The following is a 22,932-nucleotide window of genomic DNA, read 5'->3' as shown; positions in this document are numbered from 1 at the left end:
GTGTAGCCCTGGCTGTCCTGGAACTCACTCTGTAGACCAGGCTGGCCTCAAACTCAGAAATCTGCCTGCCTTTGCCTCCCAAGTGCTGGGATTAAAGGCGTTCACCACCACCGCCCGGCTGTCCTTTCTTATAAATGAAAATAAAACGTGTTCATTCCTCTTGGCTTTTACCTGTGTCTTGACAGTGAGCTCATTTCAAGATTTTGTTCCCACAGGTCTGGCACTGATTCTGAGTTTTGTAGATAGATGTTTTGTCTTTGTAAGTTTCAGGTCCCTCTCAGTCTCATCTTGTCCCCTGGGAGGTCAGTCTGCTGCAGCCCTCTGACCTGTAGGCTGACAGCAGGCCGTGGGGCTTTGGGGGGATGGAGGGGAGGTGCTCTTCTTGAGCAGTGCTTTGATTAGGGCCAGGGATGATGGTGGAATCGCAGTGTCCTGGTTTAGTGAAATACTCAGACAAATGCACTGTGTCCTCAGAGCACAGCGGGGAAAGTCTCAGGGTTGCCATTTCAACTTTTCACATGAAATGTGACAGACAACTGTGGCCTCCATCACATCCCAGGGTCATGCTCGCTCTCTTTCTTCCAGTGCTGGCAATCGAGAGAAGCTTTCAGAATGCTGCTAAAAGCAATAATTTGGATCTTATGGAGAAGCTGTTTGAAAAGAAGGTGAACATTAATGCTGTGAACAATGTGAGTAGAAGTCACAAGTTTGACAAGTGACTCCATCACGTGACGGCTTGGGTTTGTGAAGGTCAACCGAAATCAACATAATTGAAGGGACTAGGCTGGCTGAGATGTGGGGGTCTGCTGTGGGTGTTAAAGCTAAAGGTGGAATTAAGCAGCAGAGCAGGCTCCGAATGTTTTCTTTAGGAGAGGGAAGTGTGCAGCATCTTATGTGCATCCTTTCAAAGTCTGTGGGTAGGTGGGCAAGTCCACCATTGAGATGTCAGCCTTAGACTTAGTCCTAGATTGTATCCTGTGGATCAGTTCAGTCTTGCCCATTCTGGAAAGCCAGGCTATGCTTTGCTGTAACATCTGAGCCTGGGCATGGGCCTGCCTCTCTCTCTCTCTCTCTCTCTCTCTCTCTCTCTCTCTCTCTCTCTCTCTAGATACCCAATATGGTTAGGGTTTTCCAGGTTTAAAATTCAAAGAAGTATATGGGATTTTCACTTTACTGCTTCTGAAACAGAAAGCATCCACATGTTGGGCCATGAAATCTGGCTTTTGTTCTTCAAGTACCGAGGCTTTGGGTGAGACATCCACTGCTGGAAATGTGGAGTTCCTAGTGCTTGTGGGGAGTTCCTTCAAGGTACAATTTATCAGCATGAGTGGGTTGGGAGGTAGACTCTTGCTTAGGGTGAATTGTAGAGTGTTTTGAGGTCACAATGGCAGATGTGGATTTAATGCTAAATAAAACACAAGCCTCAGGGACCCTGCTTGTCCAGACCCCTTCCAGAGCACTGGGAGGACTCTAGCAACATTGCCCAGGGATATATGATTTTCATAAGACTTGAAACATGAAAACATTATAGCAGCAACAAATTATACATTTATGATTTGGGCTTTAAAGAGAGCTCCCCAAGTCTTGGGAAATAGCTCTGTCAGTAAAGTGTTGGTCACACAGCATGAAGACATGAAGTAACACAAAGAGAAAAGTCCAGGCTTGGTGGCACAAGCTTGTAACCTCTGTGCTGAGGAGGTAGAGCCTGAAGCTCTCTGGATAGCCAGCCTAGCCTGACTGGCAAGTCTCAGGTCCCACTGAGAAATGCTTCCAAAATCAAAGTAGATGACTCCTGAGAAACAACACCTGGGTTGGCTTGTAGCCTCCACCTGAGTCACCGTGAGTACGCCTACTGCCCTATCCCATCCACAAAAGGGCTCCCTGAATAGATAGCCTCAACTCGGGTGTCAGAAAACCGGTACCGATCTGTCTCATGCTAGCAGGTCATGGAAACAAACTGCATGGCCTAAGTCCTGCAGCATCTGCAGCAGAATGATCGTTAGCAGTTGTGTGTGGAAACATGAGTATATGTGTGGGGTATGTGCTCATGTGTGCACTTATGGCAGTTTATATGTTCATACATGTAATTCATATTTATTTGTACTTTGACATATTATATATTATTACTAATTCTACTAATATAGTCTATATAATATATTTTATATTATATACAAAACTATATATAACTGTCTGTGTGTGTGTGTGTATGTATATCCAGAAAATAAAAACATTACAGCATAACAATTCTAGGAACAAAAATATAGGGAAGGTGAGAGGAAAGAAAAGAGTATAGGAGGAGAAAAGAAATCCTAAGAGCTGGTTGGGGCTGGGGGGATGGCTCGGCTATAGAGCATTAGCTGCTTTTGCAGAGGACCGGGGTTAGATTCCTAGAACCGACATGTCAACTACAACCACCAGTAACTCCAGTTCCAGGAGATTAAATGCCCTCTTCTGGCTTCAGTGAACATGCATGGAGACAGAGGCAGGGGGATCTCAGGAGTTTGAGGCTAACCTGGTCTACATAGTGAGTTCCAGGCCAGCCAGAGCTCTAATAATGAAAAGAAAACTAAAGAAAAAAAGCTGCCATGTAAAAACCTTTGAGAACAGTTAGTTGCTAAATTACAGATATTTATCTTTTTTAAATATTATGAGTATGGGGGTTCATTTTTGAGTAAGTAAAGCAGTAGTCATTTTTCTAACAAGCAGGATATACAGTCTCTGGTATATGTTTAAAACAGTTTAAAATTTTCTGCACAAAGTAGTTGTAATACTTGCTTTTAACCTTCAGCTACACACACGCTAGGCAACCTACCACTGATCTATTTCCCCAGATCTGTGTGTGTGTTCATGACAATGTATTCACATCTGCGTGTGAGTAGGTGTTCACATAGGCGGGCATGTGTATGGAAGCCAGAGGACAGACATCCTTGGGTGTCAACCCTTCCCTCTCTGGCTCATTCTATCTTTCCTTAATTCTACAAAAGTGAACAGGCTCTCTATTCCATCCATACAGAGTCTGTGGGTGGTCTGGAAAGCCCACCCTCAGGGTTAAGGACCTGGACTTGGTCCTTAGATTATAGCCTGGAGATCAAGCCCAGCTCTCACACGTGCTAGGCAAATGCTCCACACTGAGGTTTTGAAATGTTCTTTCTAATGACAGCTATTTAATCTTGTTCATAGCCATTTATTGTCATGGCTAGTTGCAGTGTTCCTTAAAAATCTGTGATGATACATATTTTTTTAAATGTAAGTGATATGGTTACATTCTTATACAAATAAAGCTTATGGGGGAGAGCTTATAGCCCAGATCTGACATGATAGAGTAAACTCTGGGTTGCAGGCAATGTCAAGGTGACTTGTGTTTTGTTAAACACCACCAATTTAGCAATCAAGAAAAGAAAACACTCATTTCAAACCGTTCTTGTACTTATGCAATTACCTGTGTAAAACAAGAGTATTCTGTTCATGCTCAGGCATCTTTGTTGGAGAACTAAAACTGTGCTTAGAATCTGGGGAATGTGGCCTGGATATTACTGATAAACAAACCATCTATTGTGGAAAATGAGTAAATTGCTTGTGGCAACCCAGGAGCAAAATGCGGCTTTTCCTTTCAAGTAGAGGATTTCAGTAGTTTGTTTTCTCTCCCCTCCCCATTCTCTAACTTCCCTCCTCTCCTTTCCCCCACTTTCTCTCTTCCTCTATTCTTCCTTCCCCTTGCTCCCTCTTTTACTTTTTTCCTATTTCCTTCTTCTCTCCCTCCCTTCTTTCCTTCTTCCCTTCCTTCCAAACCAATTTATTTGCATCTATGCTAATTACAGGCTTTACTATAAAAGAGGGATGCTAGAAAAACAGCACAAGGATTAAGAGCACTTGGCTGCTGCTCTTACCAAGGATTTGGTTTCTTTCTCAGCCCCTATATTGGGGCTCATAGCCATTGTAACTCCAGTTCCAGGAGATCAGAATTCTGGCCTCTTTGGGCACAAATGTTGCACATAGATGCATGCAGACAAAACACTCATACACATAAAACGTAAAGACTGTAAAAAAAATAGAGAAGAAAGCAAAGGAACAAAACTGAGACAGGAAACATTGCTGAGAATTATCCTCTTGGCTAACGCAAGGTCAGCAGCTTTGCTCTATCACATTCTTCCTGATAGATAGGATTGGAGACCCTGACACTAGGAGCCAAAACCAGGCTTCCTCCTTAGGAACTGTTGATCTCAGTCATTCTTTTACAGAAACAAGCCATCAGCTAGCATGTAGGATGTACAGGAAAAAAATGCCATTATTAATGATTGCATACAAGGAAAACTACACTTCCTATTGTGTGAATGACATTTTGGTTATGAGACATAGTCTTACATTGTAGCCCAGGTTGGCCTCAAACTTGTGGTTCCCCCTGTCTCCGACTCCTGAATGCTGGGATTACCAGCTTGGACCGCCAGTTCTTATGCTGTCCAAAGGAAAAGGCAAAAAATGCAACCAACCAACCAGAGTGGGAGTAGTCACTAGGAAAGTGCTGGCCACGTGAGAGACAAGAGGCCGAGCCGGACATGGTGGCCAGCCTGGGCTACAAAATGAGACACTGTCTCATAAACAAAAGAGGATCCAAGATAACTAGAAGATTCAGGAATGGTAAAGGGGGTGAGCAATGGTCAGATAACTGAAGAAACAAACTATGTCTCCTCAGATGAACCGCACAGCCCTGCACTTTGCCGTGGGGAGGAATAGTTTATCTGCAGTGGATTTCTTACTGAGACACAAAGCCAGGGTGGATGTTGCTGACAAGGTAAGCTCACCCTCAGTGGGTAGACTGAATTGGAGTATAACCCGCATACCAGGAAGGCTCATCACTACAGATGTCTTCGTCTCGTGGGCACACTTCCATCAGCAGTGTGCATGACTGGAGAGGTGCTCTTTGCACCCGGTAACTAATTGTTTGCTCCTGACCTCGGACTTGGGTTTTCACTCATTCGCCCATACTGACCTTATGCCCTAGATTCCATTACAAAAGTAGTATAATCATCAACCCACGTGATGGCTGGATCCGTGAAAGATGGAAGCTAGTGAGTCCCACGAACCCAATTTTGCCCTGTTAACTCTGAATCTAAATAAAAAACATCAAAGCCATATCCTGAGCCAGGCACAGGTACCGATCAGGGTGTTCACTTAACGCCATCTCCCTTCTAACCTTATGGAAAAAGTATTAGTAGACTATCCAGTTTATAGATAAGGAGATTCAGATACAGAGCAATGAAAGGTCATGGCCCTCAAAGTTAACTTTTATAGTTCCATGGGACTAAATATTTAGGAGATTAGAGGTATCATTTTACACCAGGTAGTCATCCTCTTGGCTTTGCCGGCAACCATAGACAAAACATAAATTTGATAATTCTGGGAGTCTTTCTTTGTGTTGCTAATGAGGGCAGATCTCTCTAGTTTATTGTCACGGTATTGGTGAGCAAGTAGATTGTTATAGAACAACCCAGAATTAAAAATTACCACTGACTACATTCTTACTTTCTGAGTGTGACCAATTGTACAGCAGTCATGAATTCCTGGGGAGGGACACAGAGAAGGAGAGACACAGAGAGACTGAGAGACACACAGAGAGACCGAGAGAGAACTAACAACAAGCAGAAGCCTTTGTACTCAAAGCTGACCCATCTCAGCTACCACTGATCGCTGTGGCTTTACCTTCTCGAGACTTATTTTTTTAGATAGGATCTGACATCTATGTGAAAACATATGACCTATAATCTTTGAGGCTGGCTTCTGTTAACTCAGCAAAGCACTGAGCACCCCCAGCCCCACCCCTTAAAAGAGCAGCATTTTTGTTCATGCATGTAGCCCCGTTTATCTATTTATGTGAAGGACCTGAGGACTGCTTCCAGTTTGTTATTATTGTAGGTAGTTGCCAGTGCTGGGAAATGGCCCAGATAGCTGGAAGATAGCAGATAAGCTATCTGCTGCACGCATGTGAAAACCTCAGTTTGAAAGTCTAGCACCCACCCAAGATGCCAGGCAAGGCTCTATACGTATACCTATAACAGTGGGGCTGGGTGCAAGAGTCACAAAGATGGGTGGGTTCTGTTGCCTCCCTTTCCTCCAGTGTAGCCAAAATGGTAAGCTCTAAGTCATTGAAAGACCCTATCTAAAAAAATAAACTTGAGAGCAATAAAGGAAAATACCAGCAATCCACCTTGGACCTCCATATGTGTGTGTTTATGTGCACACAAAGTAAAGCCATTGCAAACATCCTTGCATGGTTTATGCAAGTGTAACTTTTTCCTCTCTTTGGTATGTGACACTTCTGGGTCAATAGGGCGTGTGGATGTGGCTGAACACCTATGGACCAGGGAGGCCAGGATGTGTTCATCTTCAGCAACGGTACAGGAGGTCAGTTTTGCTTTGCACCGACATGGCTGCCTGTGATTGCCTGGTGTTTCCTCCATAACTTTTGGTCATCCTGCTCAGAACGTAGGCGTCTCCCTGTTTTGATTTGTGTTTCTTCACCAGCAAATGACATCAAGTATCTTCTCACCTGTTGCCATTCATGGGTCATCATTTGTTAAATCTGCTCAGACGCTTTTTTAGCGCTGGAGATGGGAGCCAGAGCTTTCCACGTATTAACAGAGCCTTCTACCACCAACCCGCATCCCCAGCTAGATCTTTTGGACATTTCTGAGAACTGGGTTTGATTATTCTTTTCTTTAAAATTTGTTACATACTCTGAAAACAGGTCCAAGGTTAGGTGGGTGTACTTTGCATTATTTTATCTTATCTGCAGACTCTCTTCTCAGTGTTCACAAAGCAGAAGTTTTTAATTTCGATGAAGTAGAATTTTTGGCACTTGTTTTGGACAGGGTCTCATCATATAATGCTGGCTGACCTGGAACTTGCTATGTAAACCAGGCTGGCCTTAACACAGAGCTCCTTCTACCTCTCGATGTTTCATGAGTGGTGGGAATTCAAGCAGAAAACAAGTTGAGTTCCTAAAACCACAGATTCCTATTAGAGTCATCATTCTTTAGAGGCAGGAAATCACCATGTACAGATGTACATTTCCCCCAGAGGACCCTCCATGTCATAAAGTCTTCTGCTGCGAAGTTGGCAAGCTTAAGCCCATGGCATGGGTGACATTTGGCCATATGCCACCAAGCCTGGCTTACTGTTCCTATTTTTTAAAAGGAGTCCTGATACTGATAATACGCATATGTAGGGATGATTTGCCTAACCATGACAAGTTTCTCATATTTTTCTTCTAAACATTTTACAGTCTTATGTTTCCATTTAGCTCTGGCGTTGCTATGGTTTCAGCATGTCCTCTGTAGTTCATAGAGCAGAAACAATGCCTGGAGCCACAGCACCGAGTGATGAGATCTTTCAGAGATGACAGCTCCTAGCGCTGTGCCCTCATTGAATAGATTAATGTTTTCTCAAGGCAGGGCTCCTGATAAGATGAGTTCCCCGCCCCATGTTATAACACAGCTCACCAAATAGCCTCCAGATCCATGAGCCGAACCTGTTCTTTTCCAGTTGTTAATTACCCATCCTGTTATCACAGCTATTACAGCAGCGTAAAAACAGATTAGGACCAACGAGTTCCATCTTAAGTTGATTTTAGTCCAGAGCAGGAGTGGGTTGAGGTGGTATGCTTGTTGCAGAAGGCTGACCAGGTTGTTACAACTTTTGAAACTTCAGTTTCCAAAAGTTTTGCAATTCACATCTGTCCCCAGAGCCAGCCTGAACCTGGACCATAATCTTCACCAGAGTTCAGTTCCCCAAACTGTTGTCACAGTGTTAAGAATCAATTCACATGCAGCTCACGGCACAATCTGAAAGTGTACACAAAACCTCCTTCTTGTCTACAATTCGGTGTCCTCTACATGCACTTTCTGTGTCCTCCTACACATACACCATGCCCCAGATCCCCTAAGCTGTCAGGGACAAAGAGAGCAACAAAGGAAGACTCTACCACCTTCTCCTCCTCGGGGGCTTCCTTCTGTTCCTTATTGCCTATGTCCTGGTCAAGAACTGGAACTGTCTCGAGTCTCTAGGAAAACAGCCAGGAGCCCTCCCCCAGCATCATTGGTGCTCCTGAGTTTGGGTTACCTTCCTCAATCTGCCTATTATGTTTACCCTTCCACAATCCTCTGATAGATGGATTTTATCTAGAGAGTTCAGCTGCTTTGGGTGGTAGAGATGGAGTGGAAGACACTTACTCCATCTTAGCTGGACTCATACTCTACAGAGCAGGGCTATGTGGTGAGACACTGTCTATAGATAGGTAGATTATAGATAGATAGATAGATAGATAGATAGATAGATAAGATAGATAGATAGATAGATAGCAAACCTAAGGTAGAGAACAATTAAGAAAGACACCTGATGTTGACTTCTGGCCTCTACATGCAACACACACACACACACACACACACACACACACACACACACGCCATACACAAACAAATCCCAAAAAATATCCCAGGTGATTATATTTGGTATGAGTATAATGACATATTTAAGACATATGAGACATGGTCCTGGTCATAAGGATCCTGCTGTTGAACTGGGGAGCCAGGATAAACACTGTAACAGAACAGTACCATTGAAGGCATCAAAGGACCTGGGTCAGATGTCAGGCTCAGCCATTAAGAACTAAGGTGGGTGGCATCTAGGAGCTTGATATAAGCTAAATAAAAGGAGGTTCTTAATCCAGGATGGACAACACTCCAGATGCTCAGAAGATAAGGATAGACTGTTGTCTTCCATGCTGCTTCTAAAGTCCTTGAGTACATTGTTCCCAGGAGACATTATCACCTTGACTAGACTGATTATGGAGATAGCTCACCAGCGACTTTCCAGTGTTTTATACCTTGAAAAGCATGTGAACCAAGTGTCACCCATGTCATGAGCTCATGCTTGCCAGCTCCACATCAGAAGGCTTTGTGGCGTGGAGGGTCCTCTGGGAGAGATGGACGTCTGTACACAGTGACTCACTGCCTCTGAGGATCAATGGCTCCAGTAGGAATTTGTGGTTTCAGAAACCCAAGTGGTTTGCTGCTTGGATTCCCAGTGTTTAGGTTTTACAATCAGATTTTTTTTTAAAAGACTGTTTGCTTCAAAATTTGGAATGCTCTCTTAGGGGAAAGAGATGGTCTATTGCTATGTGATTTTACCACCTGTCCCAAACAGGACCATATGTAAAGCTAGATTTAGATTACTGAATATAGCAGCAGTTAGCATGGGATGCTAAATGAAGAGGTAAAATTTTGACTAATGCACTTAAAACACCTCAAGCAATCATGATAGATTACTGTTCTTGTAAAAGGAAGAGTGCAGAAGTCACTAAGTGTACTGTACACTGGAATTTTAAGTGTGACATGCACAGTCTCTGTGCAGAGTGACAGCTGAGCTATAAGTGTGATAGACCGTGTATATTTACAGCAGGATTTCTCAGCAGGAAGAAGTTGATGAATTGACATTTGAGATCATATAGTTCCTTGTTGTGGGACAGCCTTGTGTGTCACAGTGTCCAACAGCATGCCTGGCCTCTGCTCTTTAGGTGTCAGCATCATCTCTGACACATGAGTATCAAAAATGTCCAAAGACATTTCTAGATGTCCCCGGAAACAAAGCCCTCCTAGGCAAGAGGCTCTTACTTAGAATTACACAGTAATAGGCTGAGACCTCCTTGTTCTCGCTCCCAACCTGAACTCTCTTCACAGTATGAGGACACCTAAACAGAGTCTGGAGCAGCCAAAGAAAGGGCTTAGACATAACACAAATAGGAGAGGCCTACAGACCCTGATTTCTTGGTTATGTAGGCAGATATGTGCATCTAACAAGCCTGTGTCCTGGATCAAAACCATCATCATTTGAGGCACGGATGATGCAGTGGGAAGTCTGTACTGAAGGCATCAGTTGCTTTTTAACAGGGATAAAGGAGACAGAAAGGGGCACATGTGACCTTAAAGATAAGGAACAAGATAGCTGACTGTGGTTGAAAGGTGTTTGGGAGGCTGAAGCAGGAGTGTGACGAACTTGAGGCCAGCCTGCTTTTCATGGTGAGACCATGTCTCAAAACCAGAACAATCTGGAACATGAAGCTGCAGCTGAACGTTAACTAGCCTGAGAGAGATTACAGTTCCTGGCAGTGGTATGAGTGACCAGGCTCTGAGTTCTGGCTGTGCCAAAAGACTACCTTAGGGCTCCTGATTCCCACAGCGTCTTCAGCACAGGCTATGTGCCTGCATCAGTTTCCCCTTGCCTCCTGATGCCACCTTCTTACGCTAGCCAGTGTTAACTGTTGACTGTGTGTTTTCTTCCATGTTCCTCTCTGCTCGTTCAGTGCATGGCTGAACAATTGAGCATGCCACTTCCCACAGGTCAGGAAGTTCTGAGATGAATCTCTCAGTCTAACTCCTTTGTGCACACAGAGACCTCTGTGGGAGTTTTTAGATAGCTTCTATAGGAGTGGGATCCAGAATAAATGTGTCTTTTCTGTTTTCTTCTCTTGGTGCACTCTTCTTTACTCTGGTGGCTCCGCTTGCCTGTCTGAGAAGTATGTTTACTTCCATACTCTCAACCCATACTAACTGCATCAAAATATGTCTATCAATATTTCTGTGCACCATCCTATAGCCATGTACCCAGAGGTAGGTCTAAATACATATATTTGTGCATGAGAGATTTTTGTCTACTTTGTCTTTTATAAAAATGAAATTGAAGCCAATATGACGGTTCAGTGAGTAAGGATGCTGGCTGGCTCCGAAAGCCTGACCACCTGAGCTTGATCCCTGGGTTTCTTGATAGAGTCTCAAATACTATGCTCTAAGCTCTACAAATGTGTCACAGCATGCATGTACCCCCCACATACACAATGCACACATGCACCCCAACAAGGGTAATAAATTAAGTGGAATTATTTTTATATATTATTTTCCATATTTCACAAAGTTCATGAAAGTGTTTTCAAGTCCATTTTATTGATTTAATTCATTACTTATGGTAGCATGGCATGATAAAATTATTTTACAATTTATGCAACTCTTCCATATAGATGATCGAATATACCTAGTTTCCAGTTCTCATTGATATAATTAAAATCCATGTGCGTGTGTGTGCGTGTGTGTGTGCGTGTGTGTGTGTGTGTGTGTGTGTGTGTGTGTAACTTTAGGTCCCAGAGGTAGGTGGATGATTGTATTTTGATATGACTTGGTTTGGTTTTTAAACTATAGAAGATTTTTATTTGTAGATGTAAAGGAGAAAGCAGGCAGAGGGAAGAGTCCAGGCTGAACATGGTCAGCCAATTGCACTGGACTATGAGAGGAGAGAGAGGAGGGAGAGCAGGAGAGGAACTAAGAGCCAAGAGACCAAGAGCATATTTTGATTTTTAAATAGAACTTCCAGTTAGCTTAGACAGTAACTGTTTCCACTTTCTCTGATACCCTCGAGACCACTCTTACCTGTGCACTTGTCTGTAGGTTCTCTTTTGTTGTTAATGATGCTTTGTAAGAACATTTCACGTATTAGAGAGCCTTTTTTTTTTTTTTTTTTACTAACGATAGGGTTTTGAAAGTTTAATTGGTGTATGTTCTATTTTTCCCTTTTGTAACTCTAAATAGAGAGAGTGCACATTGTCGTCTGGATTTTTCCAATACAGTTATTATCTTTGTGCTTGTGCTGTTGTGTGTTGTATCATTTTTTAGTAGACTGTGGTGCCGCATTTCACTTGATTTCCTCCTGATGGAGGCCCACGTGTGCCTGTATTACTTATACATCTTCCATAGAACTGCAATATCGCTTTTTGTTATGTATTAAATTACGTACTTCTTAATTTTTTAGTAATCTAGTATCACCTAGGTTTTCATTGGCTGAGGTTTTCATTGGCTGAGGTTTTCATGGGCTGGGGTTTTCATTGGCTGGGGTTTTCATTGGCTGGGGTTTTCATTGGCTGCGGTTTTCATTGGCCGAGGTTTTCATGGGCTGGGGTTTTCATTGGCTGGGGTTTTCATGGGCTGGGCTATCATGGGCTGGTTTGTTGTGTAATGGATTCTCTCTGTACTTCTCTCTTCTTGGGGAAGCATGGTTTGACAGTCATTCACCTGGCAGCCTGGTCTGGAAGCTTCGAGATCATGCTCATGCTAGTTAAAGCTGGAGCAGACCAGAGAGCCAAGAACCAGGTAGGTGTGTGGGTCCTCCAGGGCCTGAGCGCTCACCTCACCAATGACAGGGAGGGAGGTTCGGGGTTTCTGAGGTAAGTACTCCTTCACTCTGGTTCTCTTCAGGAAGGAATGAACGCTCTCCACTTGGCAGCTCAGAACAACAACCTGCACATTGTGGACTACCTCATTCACGACTTGCACCTGCAGGACCTGAACCAGCCCAATGAGGTGTGCCTGGGTACTCCCTATCAGCTCAGCTTCTTCCTGCCTGGGTTGGGTGCTAGAGCAGCAAGCACACACAGGCTTGGCCCTGTAGCCAGCTCCAGATAGACCATAGGGCAGGAGGCAAGTGTTGCTGTTGGCAATGGCCCAGGCTTCTGCATGTGGGGAGAAGAGGAATTATAGAGACAGCAGCCAGACTCCTTCCCTTTTTACTCCCTCATCCTGGCCAGGATTTGAACACTATCTACCTCCATTAGTATTCAAAATGTGTGCCTAGGCTTTATTTTATGGTGCCTGGCTTTTTACAATATATTTGCACCAAAACTTTACAGAAGCCAACCATGGGCTATAATGCTCTTACGTTATTTGTCTAGGTGTCTTTTTATTTATTTTTTCCATGAGTGATTAATAAGACCAGCTTTACCTTCTGACCATGTTTTAATGTATGAGGCATGGAGGAAAACAACTTATGTGCATTCCTTCAGGGACAGGCCGAGGGCCTTGTCTTAGTTTGAGTTTTATTGCTGTGACAAGAATTGTGCCATGGCAATTCTTACAAAGGAAAGGATTTACTTGGGTAACTGGCTTACAGTTTCAGAGGTTTAGTTTCACTATCGTCATGGTGGGAAACAAGGCAGTGTGCAGGTAGACATGGTGATGGGGAAGGAGCTGAAAGTTCTACATCTTGATCTGTAGGCAGCAGAAAGAGACTGTGTGCCCCCACAGAGACTCACTTCCTCCAACAAGACCACACCTCCTAATAGTGCCACTCCCTATGGACCAAGCATTCAAACACATGAGTCTAAGGGTGCCATCCCTATTCAAACCCCCACAGGCCTGGCATCACTACAGTCGGCTCTTGAGTCTTTTGTGGGAGATGGTGTATAGGAAGGGGCAGACAGGATGATGGGTTCAGAGGCAGAAGCGGGTTTAATGACAGCCTCCTCCTCCTCTTCTTTCTTCTTTCTTCTTCTTCTTCTTCTTCTTCTTCTTCTTCTTCTTCTTCTTCTTCTTCTTCTTCTTCTTCTTTCTTCTTCCTTCTTCCTTCTTCCTTCTTCCTTCTTCCTTCTTCCTTCTTCCTTCTTCCTTCTTCCTTCTTCCTTCTTTCTTCTTTCTTCTTTCTTCTTCTTCTTCATTTTTTGGAGATGGGAGCTTGCTATATTGCCCAGGCTGCCCCTGAGCCTGCAATCCTCCTACTGAGCCTCCAGAGTGCTAGGATTAGGCATGTACCACCAGCTTTTCCTTCTTCATGGGTGTCCTGTTTACCATGTCTGCCATCCTGTGGTACCCTTGTTCCTTCTCCTCCTGTGTCAATCTGCTGAGGAAGGAAGAGGCTGGGGAGCTCAGAGCTGTGTAGAGCCACAAGTTCCCTGAGAGGCCTTAGGTGTGGAGAAGACAAGATAATGACCCCAGGAGATTCACTGGGATGTAGAGGGGACGACTCTCAGAGTTCATTTTTATTCCTATAATAAATCTGGATTAATGGAACAGACAAAATATATTATTTTTCTAAGCTATCTGAATGAATGGAGCTTGCTGGGGGTGGGGGGAGGGGAGGAAATGGAGCTGTTGTCCACTGGGTACAGAATTTCAGTTCTGAAAGATGAAAAAGGGCTATGGAGATGCACTGTGGTGATGCTTGCAGAATGATGTAATGGTACCTGGTCCAGGGCTGCTGAGAGGGTGGAGTGGGAAAAGAGGCATTTGCCACCAAGCCTGAAACCTGGAATCTGATTCTTGAAACCCACATGGTGGAAAAAGAAAGCCAACTCCCACAAGCCCTCTGATCTGCGTCCACACCCCATGGCATGTGAACTCTCACACACAAAGTAGTAACTAAACCTAACACCACTGAGCTACTGATCGGAGCTGTGCATTTTATTTTATGAATGTTTTACAATAATAACAAAAAAAGTGGACAAAGAAGCCCATTTGGAGGTAGGGTTAGGAAGTGATGCCTTTGCCTTGTCACTCACATGAAGATACTGCGAATTTCACAAAACCCACCATGCAGGCAGGGTTACTCAGGCTCAGGGTGTTACCCTCTTGCCTAGACTCTGCTCACCAGAAAGAGCCTGTGCTTCTAACAGGGTTAGTACAATCCTTTTCTTTGGCTCCAAGGCAATTCTAGACTCTGGCCAAAGAAGCTTTACCAGGAAGAGACTTTTAAGACAAAATGCATGTAACTAGGCCTAAGAGAGTTTGATGGAGCTCGGGTGTGCCCAACACTGGGGCTTTTGGACATCCTCCTAGCTGTTCAGCCCTAAACATTACTGTGATGTTATCAGAGGAGAGAGATTAGAGCCAGTAGTTTGAGGCCAAGTAGTCTAAATGTTTTGAATCTATATGTCAGCCTCCATCTGTGATCAGAACTAAAGAAACGGCTATGTTGGGAGGGGGGGTGTAGAAGGGAAGCCACAGAGGCCGTTTGCAGTTTGGTTGAAAATGGACGTGTTTGGCTGTGCTTCAGTCAGCTGAGCACATTGGGAACATCTACTGGCCTAACGGAATCTGAACAGGAAAGTTTTGTATGTCTTTGTAAGTCAAACACAGCCTCTTTGAAGGGAGGGGTGGTAGTAAATGGTGGAAGGGGGACTGAGAGGACATCTGTTTTCTTGTTCAGGCATCCTTTAGTATCCGCAGGGAATTAGGTCTAGGACTCCTCTTGGATGCTAAAATGGGCAGAAGATCAAATCCTTATATAAAATGGTGCAGTGCTTTACATAACCTACACACAGCCCTTTAAAACATCTCTAGGTTGCTGTTAGTACCTGTTCAACTATAATGCTGTGTAATTTATTAAAGCATGTGGTTAAAAGAATGATTTAAAAAAAGTTTATATGTTCAATAGATACAGGGTTTTGGGTTTTTTTTTCCCCCTGAATATTTTGGGTTGTGAATAGTTTTGTTCACCCATGGATACACGGGCCAAATGTATCTGAGATGGCATTTAGCCAAAGCTATCAACTGTACTGTGTAAAGAAAACTCACCTGGCGTCCACGCCCCACCCCTACACCTTGCATCTGAGCTCCGCCTCTGGCTCTAAGCACTCGTGACCTCTCAGCACACATTTCCTGCCCTGATTCACTCTGGGTTTCCTGCTAAGCTTATTTGAAATGCTGTGGGGTGTGGATGTAGGCAGAGACCACATGGAGCAGTGTCCCAAGGATCGAGAGGGTAAAGCGTGAGTCCCGTGGGACCTCGGGTGTCAGTTTAATGGCTGTTTTTGACCTTTTTGTTGCACTAGGTGACTTACTGAACTTGAAACATAAAATAATTTATAATAGATCATCTCAACTCCTTGGACTTGTTTACATGCAAAAAATTTAAATGCATCAAGTGAAAACATAGATGGTTAAAAATATGAGCTAACAAAGGAAAACCGTCAAGGAACTGGAACTCCGGACGCTCCTTATTCTAGTTGAATGGAGGCCCGGGATCCTGGGCCAGGAGGCCTGGTTATGTGCTCCAGGAGTGGGGCCTTGGGTCAGATGCTTTTCTTGGACTCTGAGAAGTTTCCCTGCCTTCCCAATATAGGAGCTCCCTCGAGACTGCACTGGAGAGAAGCCCACTTGAACATAATTCAAATGGGTTGGGTTGTTTCTTTAAAAAATGAAATGACATGATAAGGAACTTTATTTTCAAAAATACATATGGCTCTGGAATTTCTCTTGCTATTTTTGCCTAATCATATGCACCTCCGCAAGAACAAAGATTTATATCTTACTATTTACATCATACTGCCACTTTGTCTTTCTTTAAGGCTCTTTTAGTATTTAAAAGATAAAGATGATGTGGAACATTCTGTTTTGTGTAACATGGATTCTACTCTTTCGTTCTTCTTGGTAACATCCATAAAGGGCATCCAAAGTTCGAAGCCTTGGCTCTTCTGTTGGAGACGCCTCGTCTGTGATAACTCAGTCTCTCCAGGAACCTCTCACGTCTTAGGCCTTTTGGGGGTTTGGATCCTGTGTCACTTTGTTGAGCTGTGTAAAAATGTAAAGCTTTGCAGCAACCCAGGGTAAAAAGAGACCGGCTCTTTTAAAATTGAACAGACCTCTAATCCTTCTAGAGAAGTGTTTGTCCTTGCTCTGGTTTAAAGGTGATTAGCTGCTTCAGTCTTACAGGAGTTTAATCCCTGGAGTCATGTGCTAAGGACATTAAACCAACATCTATGGTGTTAGAAGGTGGGGCCTCTGGAAAATGACCAGGATTAGATGCAGCCATCAGAGTGGATGTTCCATACTTGAAATCTGATGGGTTTATAATGAGAGGGAGAGACAACACACGCCCTCTGTCTCTGGCTTTGTGACTCTTGTTATGTTTCAGGAGTCTGCAAACAAGAAGGCCTTTCCCAGATGTGGGCCTATACCTTACCCTTCTAGAAAATGAGCCAAATAAACTTCTTAAACTTTATAAAGTAGCCTACCTTAGGTATAGTAATGAAAAAAGGACCCAGTTTGATTATATATATATATATATATATATATGTGTGTGTGTGTGTGTGTGTGTGTATGTATGTATGTATATATATATATATATATATATATATATATAATATACATATATTAGAATTCTAGTCCCCAAACTGATAAATATATTTTAGAATTTTTTTCTGTTACAAGTAACAAAGATTCATCCCAATCTGGGCTGAGAATAATAAAGATAACTTGGTAGCTTATAAATGAGGTCTGCGAGGGTGTGTCTTGCTGGTTTCAGACATGGTCAGTCCAGCTTTTATTTCTTTCTGCAACTATTGGCTGTCATTCGCTGCCTCTAGTCCTCCCTGTGCTCTGGGTAGGGTGAGAGGATGTCTGTTCACAGCATCCAGTTTCTACCCTTATGGATTTTGACCTAAAGACAAAAAGTCCTTCCCTATCAATCGCAGCTCATACATGAGTGTCACAAGCAATCCTGTTTGGCCCTGTTTGAATTATATGCTCAGTTCTGAACCAGTCACCATGACCAGCATGAGATGTGTGAGCACTTTACATGACAGGAGGCAATCAGGAAAAGCCTAGCAGTTGGAAGCACTGAATGCAGTAAATGGAACAATACGAAAAACACGATGGCCAGCGAGCTATGTGGTTCCTACGCTAAGTAGATGGTGCCAAATGTGCCCCATGATAATGTGATGGGCCAGAAACCTAAGATCTCCCAGTGTACTGGTTCTCAGCCTTCCTAATGCTATGACCCTTTAATACAGTTCCTCATGTTGTGGTGATCCCCCAACCACAAATTATTTTGTTGCTATTTCATAACTGTAATTTTGCTTATGTTATGAATGCTGATGTAAATACTTTTGGAGGTAGAGGTTTGCCAAGGGGGTGGTGTTCCACAGGTTGAGAACCAATGCTTTTCTTAGACCTGGGGATAAAGTTCTCTTGGTAGAGACTTTTCTAACATGCATGAAGCCCTGGACTGAAACTTCTGCACACAGAGGCCAAAAATAAACCTTTTTTTCTCCTTAAAATTTCTGTCAAATATTTATTACAATATTTTTAAGAGAGAATTTATTGTGCCATGTAGTTTCAAGTGGCTTCGGGTATGTCTGAATCCAGGAGTTCAAGTTCTGCCATCGGTGTTCTTTATCTCTACTGCCCACTGTTCTGGCCTCTACTTAGCAAGTGGCAAAGAGTCATCCTCGCTGATGACTTTATAATAAGCATAGACTGTATTAGGGAAAATAAACTCCATGGCAGACTCTTACTGGCCTGGTATGATGGGTAGCCAACTCAATTGTATAGTCTTTAGAGGAAGAAGTAGGAGGCGTAGAGTTTTAAGAGATGCATCAAAATGGTCTAATCTTTTCCAGAGGAAAAGATTTCGGGAAGACATCAGGTAATAGGTGTTTTTATCTCCTGAAACAGTACATTAGCCACTTTCAAAGGCAGCTTTGTCTCTTGTCTCCACACAATCATGCTGAGTAGTGTTCCCAACGCTATCTCTGCTACTACATTACTGTATGGGAACTTGCTTATGTGCCTTTCCTCCCTGGGGGACTCCTCTCTACTGTTCCTCTTGGTTATTCCATTGCTTAGCACAATACCTGCATGTGTGTGTGTGTGTGTGTGTGTGTGTGTGTGTGTGTGTGTGTGTGTGATAAAATTGTTGATACACAAATGGTGTAGGGTAGATGACACTTGGGTGGTTTGAACAAGAATGACCTCAATAGGCTTGTAGATTTGAAGGATTGGCCACCAGGGATTGGTGTCATTAGGAAGTGAGGCCTTGTTGGAGTAGATGTATCCTCGCTGAAGTGAGTGTGTCACTCAGGGTGGGCTTTGGGGTGTCAAATGCTTAAACTAGGTCCAGTGTCTGGCTCTTCTTGCTTCCTGCCTATGTGGATGTAGAACTCTCAGCTCTTCTCCGGCACCGTGTCTGCCTTTCTCTTGCCTTGTGTCCTGCCGAGCATCCCACCATGATACTAATGTACTGAACCTCTGAACTGTACGCAAACTCCATGGTTTGCTTTTATAAAAGTTGCCATGGTCATGGTGTCTCTTCCTAGCAACAGAACTAAGACTTGTTCTCATCGAGCATGCAATCAATGCTGTCATCGAGCATGCAATCAATGCCCCTTGTTCCCTCTTTCATGATTTACATGCTACTCAGGTTTATTCTCACAATGACATACACACCCGAAAGAACAGTGTAAAAGGAGAAAAGATTTATTATAGCTCATGATTTCAGAGATTTTATTCGTCATGTCAGGAAGTATGTGGCTTCACCACTGTAGCCAGGAAGCACAGCTGAGCATAGTAGGACAGAGCCAGCACCGGACAGGTCCTCAGTGACCAGCATCCTTCAGTCAGACCTTCCACAGTTCTATTGCCTCCAATGATCTATTCAAAATTTGAAGCCATCAATGGTTTAAATCACTCATTAGGTCACAGTCCTCAGTCTCAAATCCCGCCTGGAGACACCATCATGGACATTCCTAGAGGTGTGCTTTCCTAAGGCCCTAGCCAACTCGCAACCCAACCAAGTCCATAAATAAGATTAACCCCCACATGTTGTTTATACGACTCTTCATCTGCTGCTGCCATTTGTGGCTATTTGTTGTAAGTCACATCCAGTAACTACCAGTCTGTCATTTTCAAATGGACTAGATTTTATTTTTCAACCATAACCCAACATGCAAGCAGAAAACTGTGGCCCCAGCCAATCTGTTCCTTCCCTTTCCCCTTCAGTGGTTTCCTGAGAATAGGGAACTCAATTAGTTCTTCAGGCTTTGAAGGGCTGGAGCTGTAGGTCTTGTGGACAATATATGTGGCCCAAGAACCATGAATTATGTGAACTTTTTGATGCTAGTTTGTTTCCCTATTTTCCACACATTCATGGTCACAGATCTCCACAGGGCTGATCTGAGCAGATGTTTTCCATTTTGTTTTAGGCACTGGACTATTTTAGCCCGTTTCTCTTCCTTTGCCCTTCCTTGTAAGCAATCAGTGGTCTTGATCTTTTCGTTAAACGTCATTAGCTAGCGATTAGCTGACAGATTCAGAATGCTATTTATAGAATCTTGTACCCTCCTTACATTAAAGGAGTCTTGCTAAGCTCTCAGTTATCACACTAAGCCAAGCTGAGTTTCCTTCTTTTTTTTTTTTTTTCAGTTGAAGAAAATTCATCTTAGGCGGTTTTATCACCCAATTTCCTTTTCCATTTTTTCAAAAATAGCTTGAGTTGAAAAATTAAAATTTCCATGCATTTTCACTTTTCTTGATGATATTTTGGCTACTGCAAACGCAGTCTCTGTCAGCAATAGGAAAACTTGGAGGAATCACTATTATTCAGTCTATATTTGAAAAATCAGATATAAACACCTGTCTTCCCTGGACTTGCTGGGCGCCTCTGCTTTACTTCTTCTTCCTGTGTCAAATAGACCCACGCTCAAGAGCTTTCTGACTCTTAAAAATACAACACCCAGTAAATATAACCTGATTTGATTGTGCAGGGGCTAGAAAGATGGCTCAGTGGCTAAGAACATTTGCTACTCTTGAAGAGGACCTGGATTCGGTTCTAGCACCAACATGGAGGTTTATAAACTGTTTTCAACTCTAGTTTCAGGGGATCCAATGGTCTCTTCTGGCCTCTGAGGGCACCATGCATGCACACGGTACACATAGATCCACTCAGGTTTACGTATACACATTTACTAAGAATAAATACATCTGTAAAAATAGTAAAGTGAAGCTAACAAATGTTGTACCTGGATGAGCTTCATGTGTGTTAAGCACCAAAGAATTTGTGTTGTGTGTTTTTTTATCAGTAAGACAGTGTGATGCTCAGATGCTTCAAACAGGATGTGGCACAAGCTAATGCCTCAGTAACTGGTTGAGTGGAAGAAGTGCTGACCCATTCAGGAATCCTTGCAACATGTGAGATGGCATCTGATCATCAGACTGTGATGTGCTGCTCCTCTGATGGCCTGGAGGATCCCTTCTGAATGAACACTTGTGTCCATATAAAACTGATCCAGTGTTGGTGTTGGGTTCCTCAGAGTTCCGATGACAACCCAGCACTGAATGTGGCTTGGGTGTGGCTTGGGTTCAAAGAATCATCATTCCCTGGCTGTGAGAAGGGATTATGACCATCTTAGCCTCCCTATCACCTTAAAATGCTGCCCACTGCTTGTCAGCTCTCCCAATGTTTGTATGTGATCAATGTAGAATCCATGATTGATTTTTCAGAGAGGAAGAAAACCATTTCATTTGGCAGCTGAGAGGGGCCACGTTGAAATGATTGAAAAGCTTGTCTCCCTTAATCTCCATACCTCAGAAAAAGACAAGGTGAGTGGGAGTTTTTTGTTTTTGTTTTTTTAACTGAGGACGAAGAAGAGCTACAGTTGGAGTGGGGGATTAACAAGCAATGTGTAGATCCCTTGATGGGTTGTTTCTGGTCCACAGCAGAGTTCTTAGATTGTTACTACTGAGAGAATCATTGTAAAATGCATCCACTTTTGCTGTAGATTGTCATGATTGGTGGGTGCGGTTTGTTTTAAGACAAGGTCTATCTATGTCAGCGCTTCTCAGCCTTCCTAATGCTGTGACCCTTTAATACAGTTCCTCATGTTGTGGTAACCCCCAACCATAGAATTATTTTCATTGCTACTTCTTATCTGTAATTTTGTTACTATTATGAATCGTAATGTAAATAACTCGTATGCAGGATATCAGATATTCGACCCCTGTGAAAGGGTTGTTCAACCCCCAGAGGGGTCATGCAATCTAGAAGTTCATGTTATGTAGCCCTGGCTGTCCTGTAGATTAGGCTGGCCTTGAACTCACAGAGATCCTCCTGCCTCTGCTTTCTCAGTGCTGAGATTAAAGGTGAGTGCTACCATGCCTGGCTGCGACTGATGTTTTGAAACTCGTTTACTTCATGGATTTTTCTATTTCATGTTCAGTTCTAAATCAGAAGCTTGATGCACTTGGCCTCAAAGTTGCTCGTAATGCACTGTTTCTGAAATGGAAGACCCACTCCTAATAAACCCGACCCTCTCCAGTTCTTTCTTGAGGACTGCTGTGGATTCATTCAGTCCCACATTAACTGTGAAGGGAAGCCCTACAAGGTGGCCATTTGTATGGACATCTTTGATGACTTTCTTAGGAGAAATTCCCTGACATGGAATTACAGATCTAAAAGTTTTGCACCATAAATCTTTTTGATATTTGTTATATATGTAAGATTACACCCCAGGTTAATTTTTATCAGTGTACCCTAACATAGGCTAGGTTCAATTATTTTTGTTGTTCTTCTCTTTTTTAAATTCAAGCAAGAATGTTTTTTTTTTCTCCCAACTCATTCAAATAGCCAAGGCTTTCCATTTAAAACTTAAACATTAATAAGCTTTAGATGAAACTGGATAATATCTATACTCGGCACTGTAACTTTAACCAAAGAAAAAGCTTCCAGAAACTATACTGTGCTCTGGTGTTGGGGGGTAGGGAAGGGGTATTCCTTATCACAGGCAATTTCACCTGTTGCAGGACGGGAACACGGCCTTGCACCTGGCTGCAATGCATGGTCACAGCCCAGCCGTGCAAGTGCTACTAACTCAGTGGTCAGAAGTCAATGAGAGCAATGAGGTATGTGGGCTGTGTGAACCAGCTGGGAAGAGGACTTAAGGGGCAGGACTGGAGGTGCATTCTAGAAAAGGAGAGGAAATCAAAGGCATGCTACTGGTATAAAATTCAATGCTGAAGAGTCTTGGTTTTGGTTTTGTTTTATTTTGTTTTCCTTTCAAGTATTCTAGGACAGGGCATTTGTTGATTCCCTCAAAAGCCATTTGCAAGAATAAGAGGGGGAGGAATGACATCAAAGAAACACTGTCTTCCAGACACACACAGGTTCAAGACAGATGAGGTCCCAGCACTGAGAGGGAGAAGTGTACACAATTTCCAGTTCTAACCAGGGGGCTGTCTCCAACTGACAACTGCTTGCAAAGGAAAATTTAGTTATCTCTAATGGAGTCTCACTGGATACAAAACCATACTTAAGGGTAGATCCCACTCTTGTTTTTTTTTTTTTTTTTTT

The 22,932-nt window shown here is 43.2% G+C and overlaps 1 protein-coding gene across 2 annotated transcripts in view; it reads left to right on the top strand.

Moving 5' to 3' along the window:
- Ankdd1b (ankyrin repeat and death domain containing 1B) overlaps window positions 1-22,932 on the top strand; it is a 54,541-nt gene that overhangs the window by 3,375 nt on the left and 28,234 nt on the right. The window contains exons 2-7 of one of the 2 annotated variants that reach the window (XM_029468535.1): window positions 586-689; window positions 4,691-4,789; window positions 12,090-12,188; window positions 12,294-12,398; window positions 21,087-21,185; window positions 22,386-22,484. In XM_029468535.1, the coding sequence (XP_029324395.1) occupies window positions 586-689; window positions 4,691-4,789; window positions 12,090-12,188; window positions 12,294-12,398; window positions 21,087-21,185; window positions 22,386-22,484 (605 nt within the window). The remainder of the gene's footprint in view (window positions 1-585; window positions 690-4,690; window positions 4,790-12,089; window positions 12,189-12,293; window positions 12,399-21,086; window positions 21,186-22,385; window positions 22,485-22,932) is intronic. The other variant, XM_021180917.1, reaches the window with a different exon arrangement.

The sequence above is a fragment of the Mus caroli genome, chromosome 13 (assembly GCF_900094665.2).
Source record: "Mus caroli chromosome 13, CAROLI_EIJ_v1.1, whole genome shotgun sequence".
NCBI lineage: Eukaryota > Metazoa > Chordata > Mammalia > Rodentia > Muridae > Mus > Mus caroli.
The sequence above is the reverse complement of the archived record's forward strand: the minus strand, read 5'-3'. Positions and strand labels throughout refer to the sequence as shown.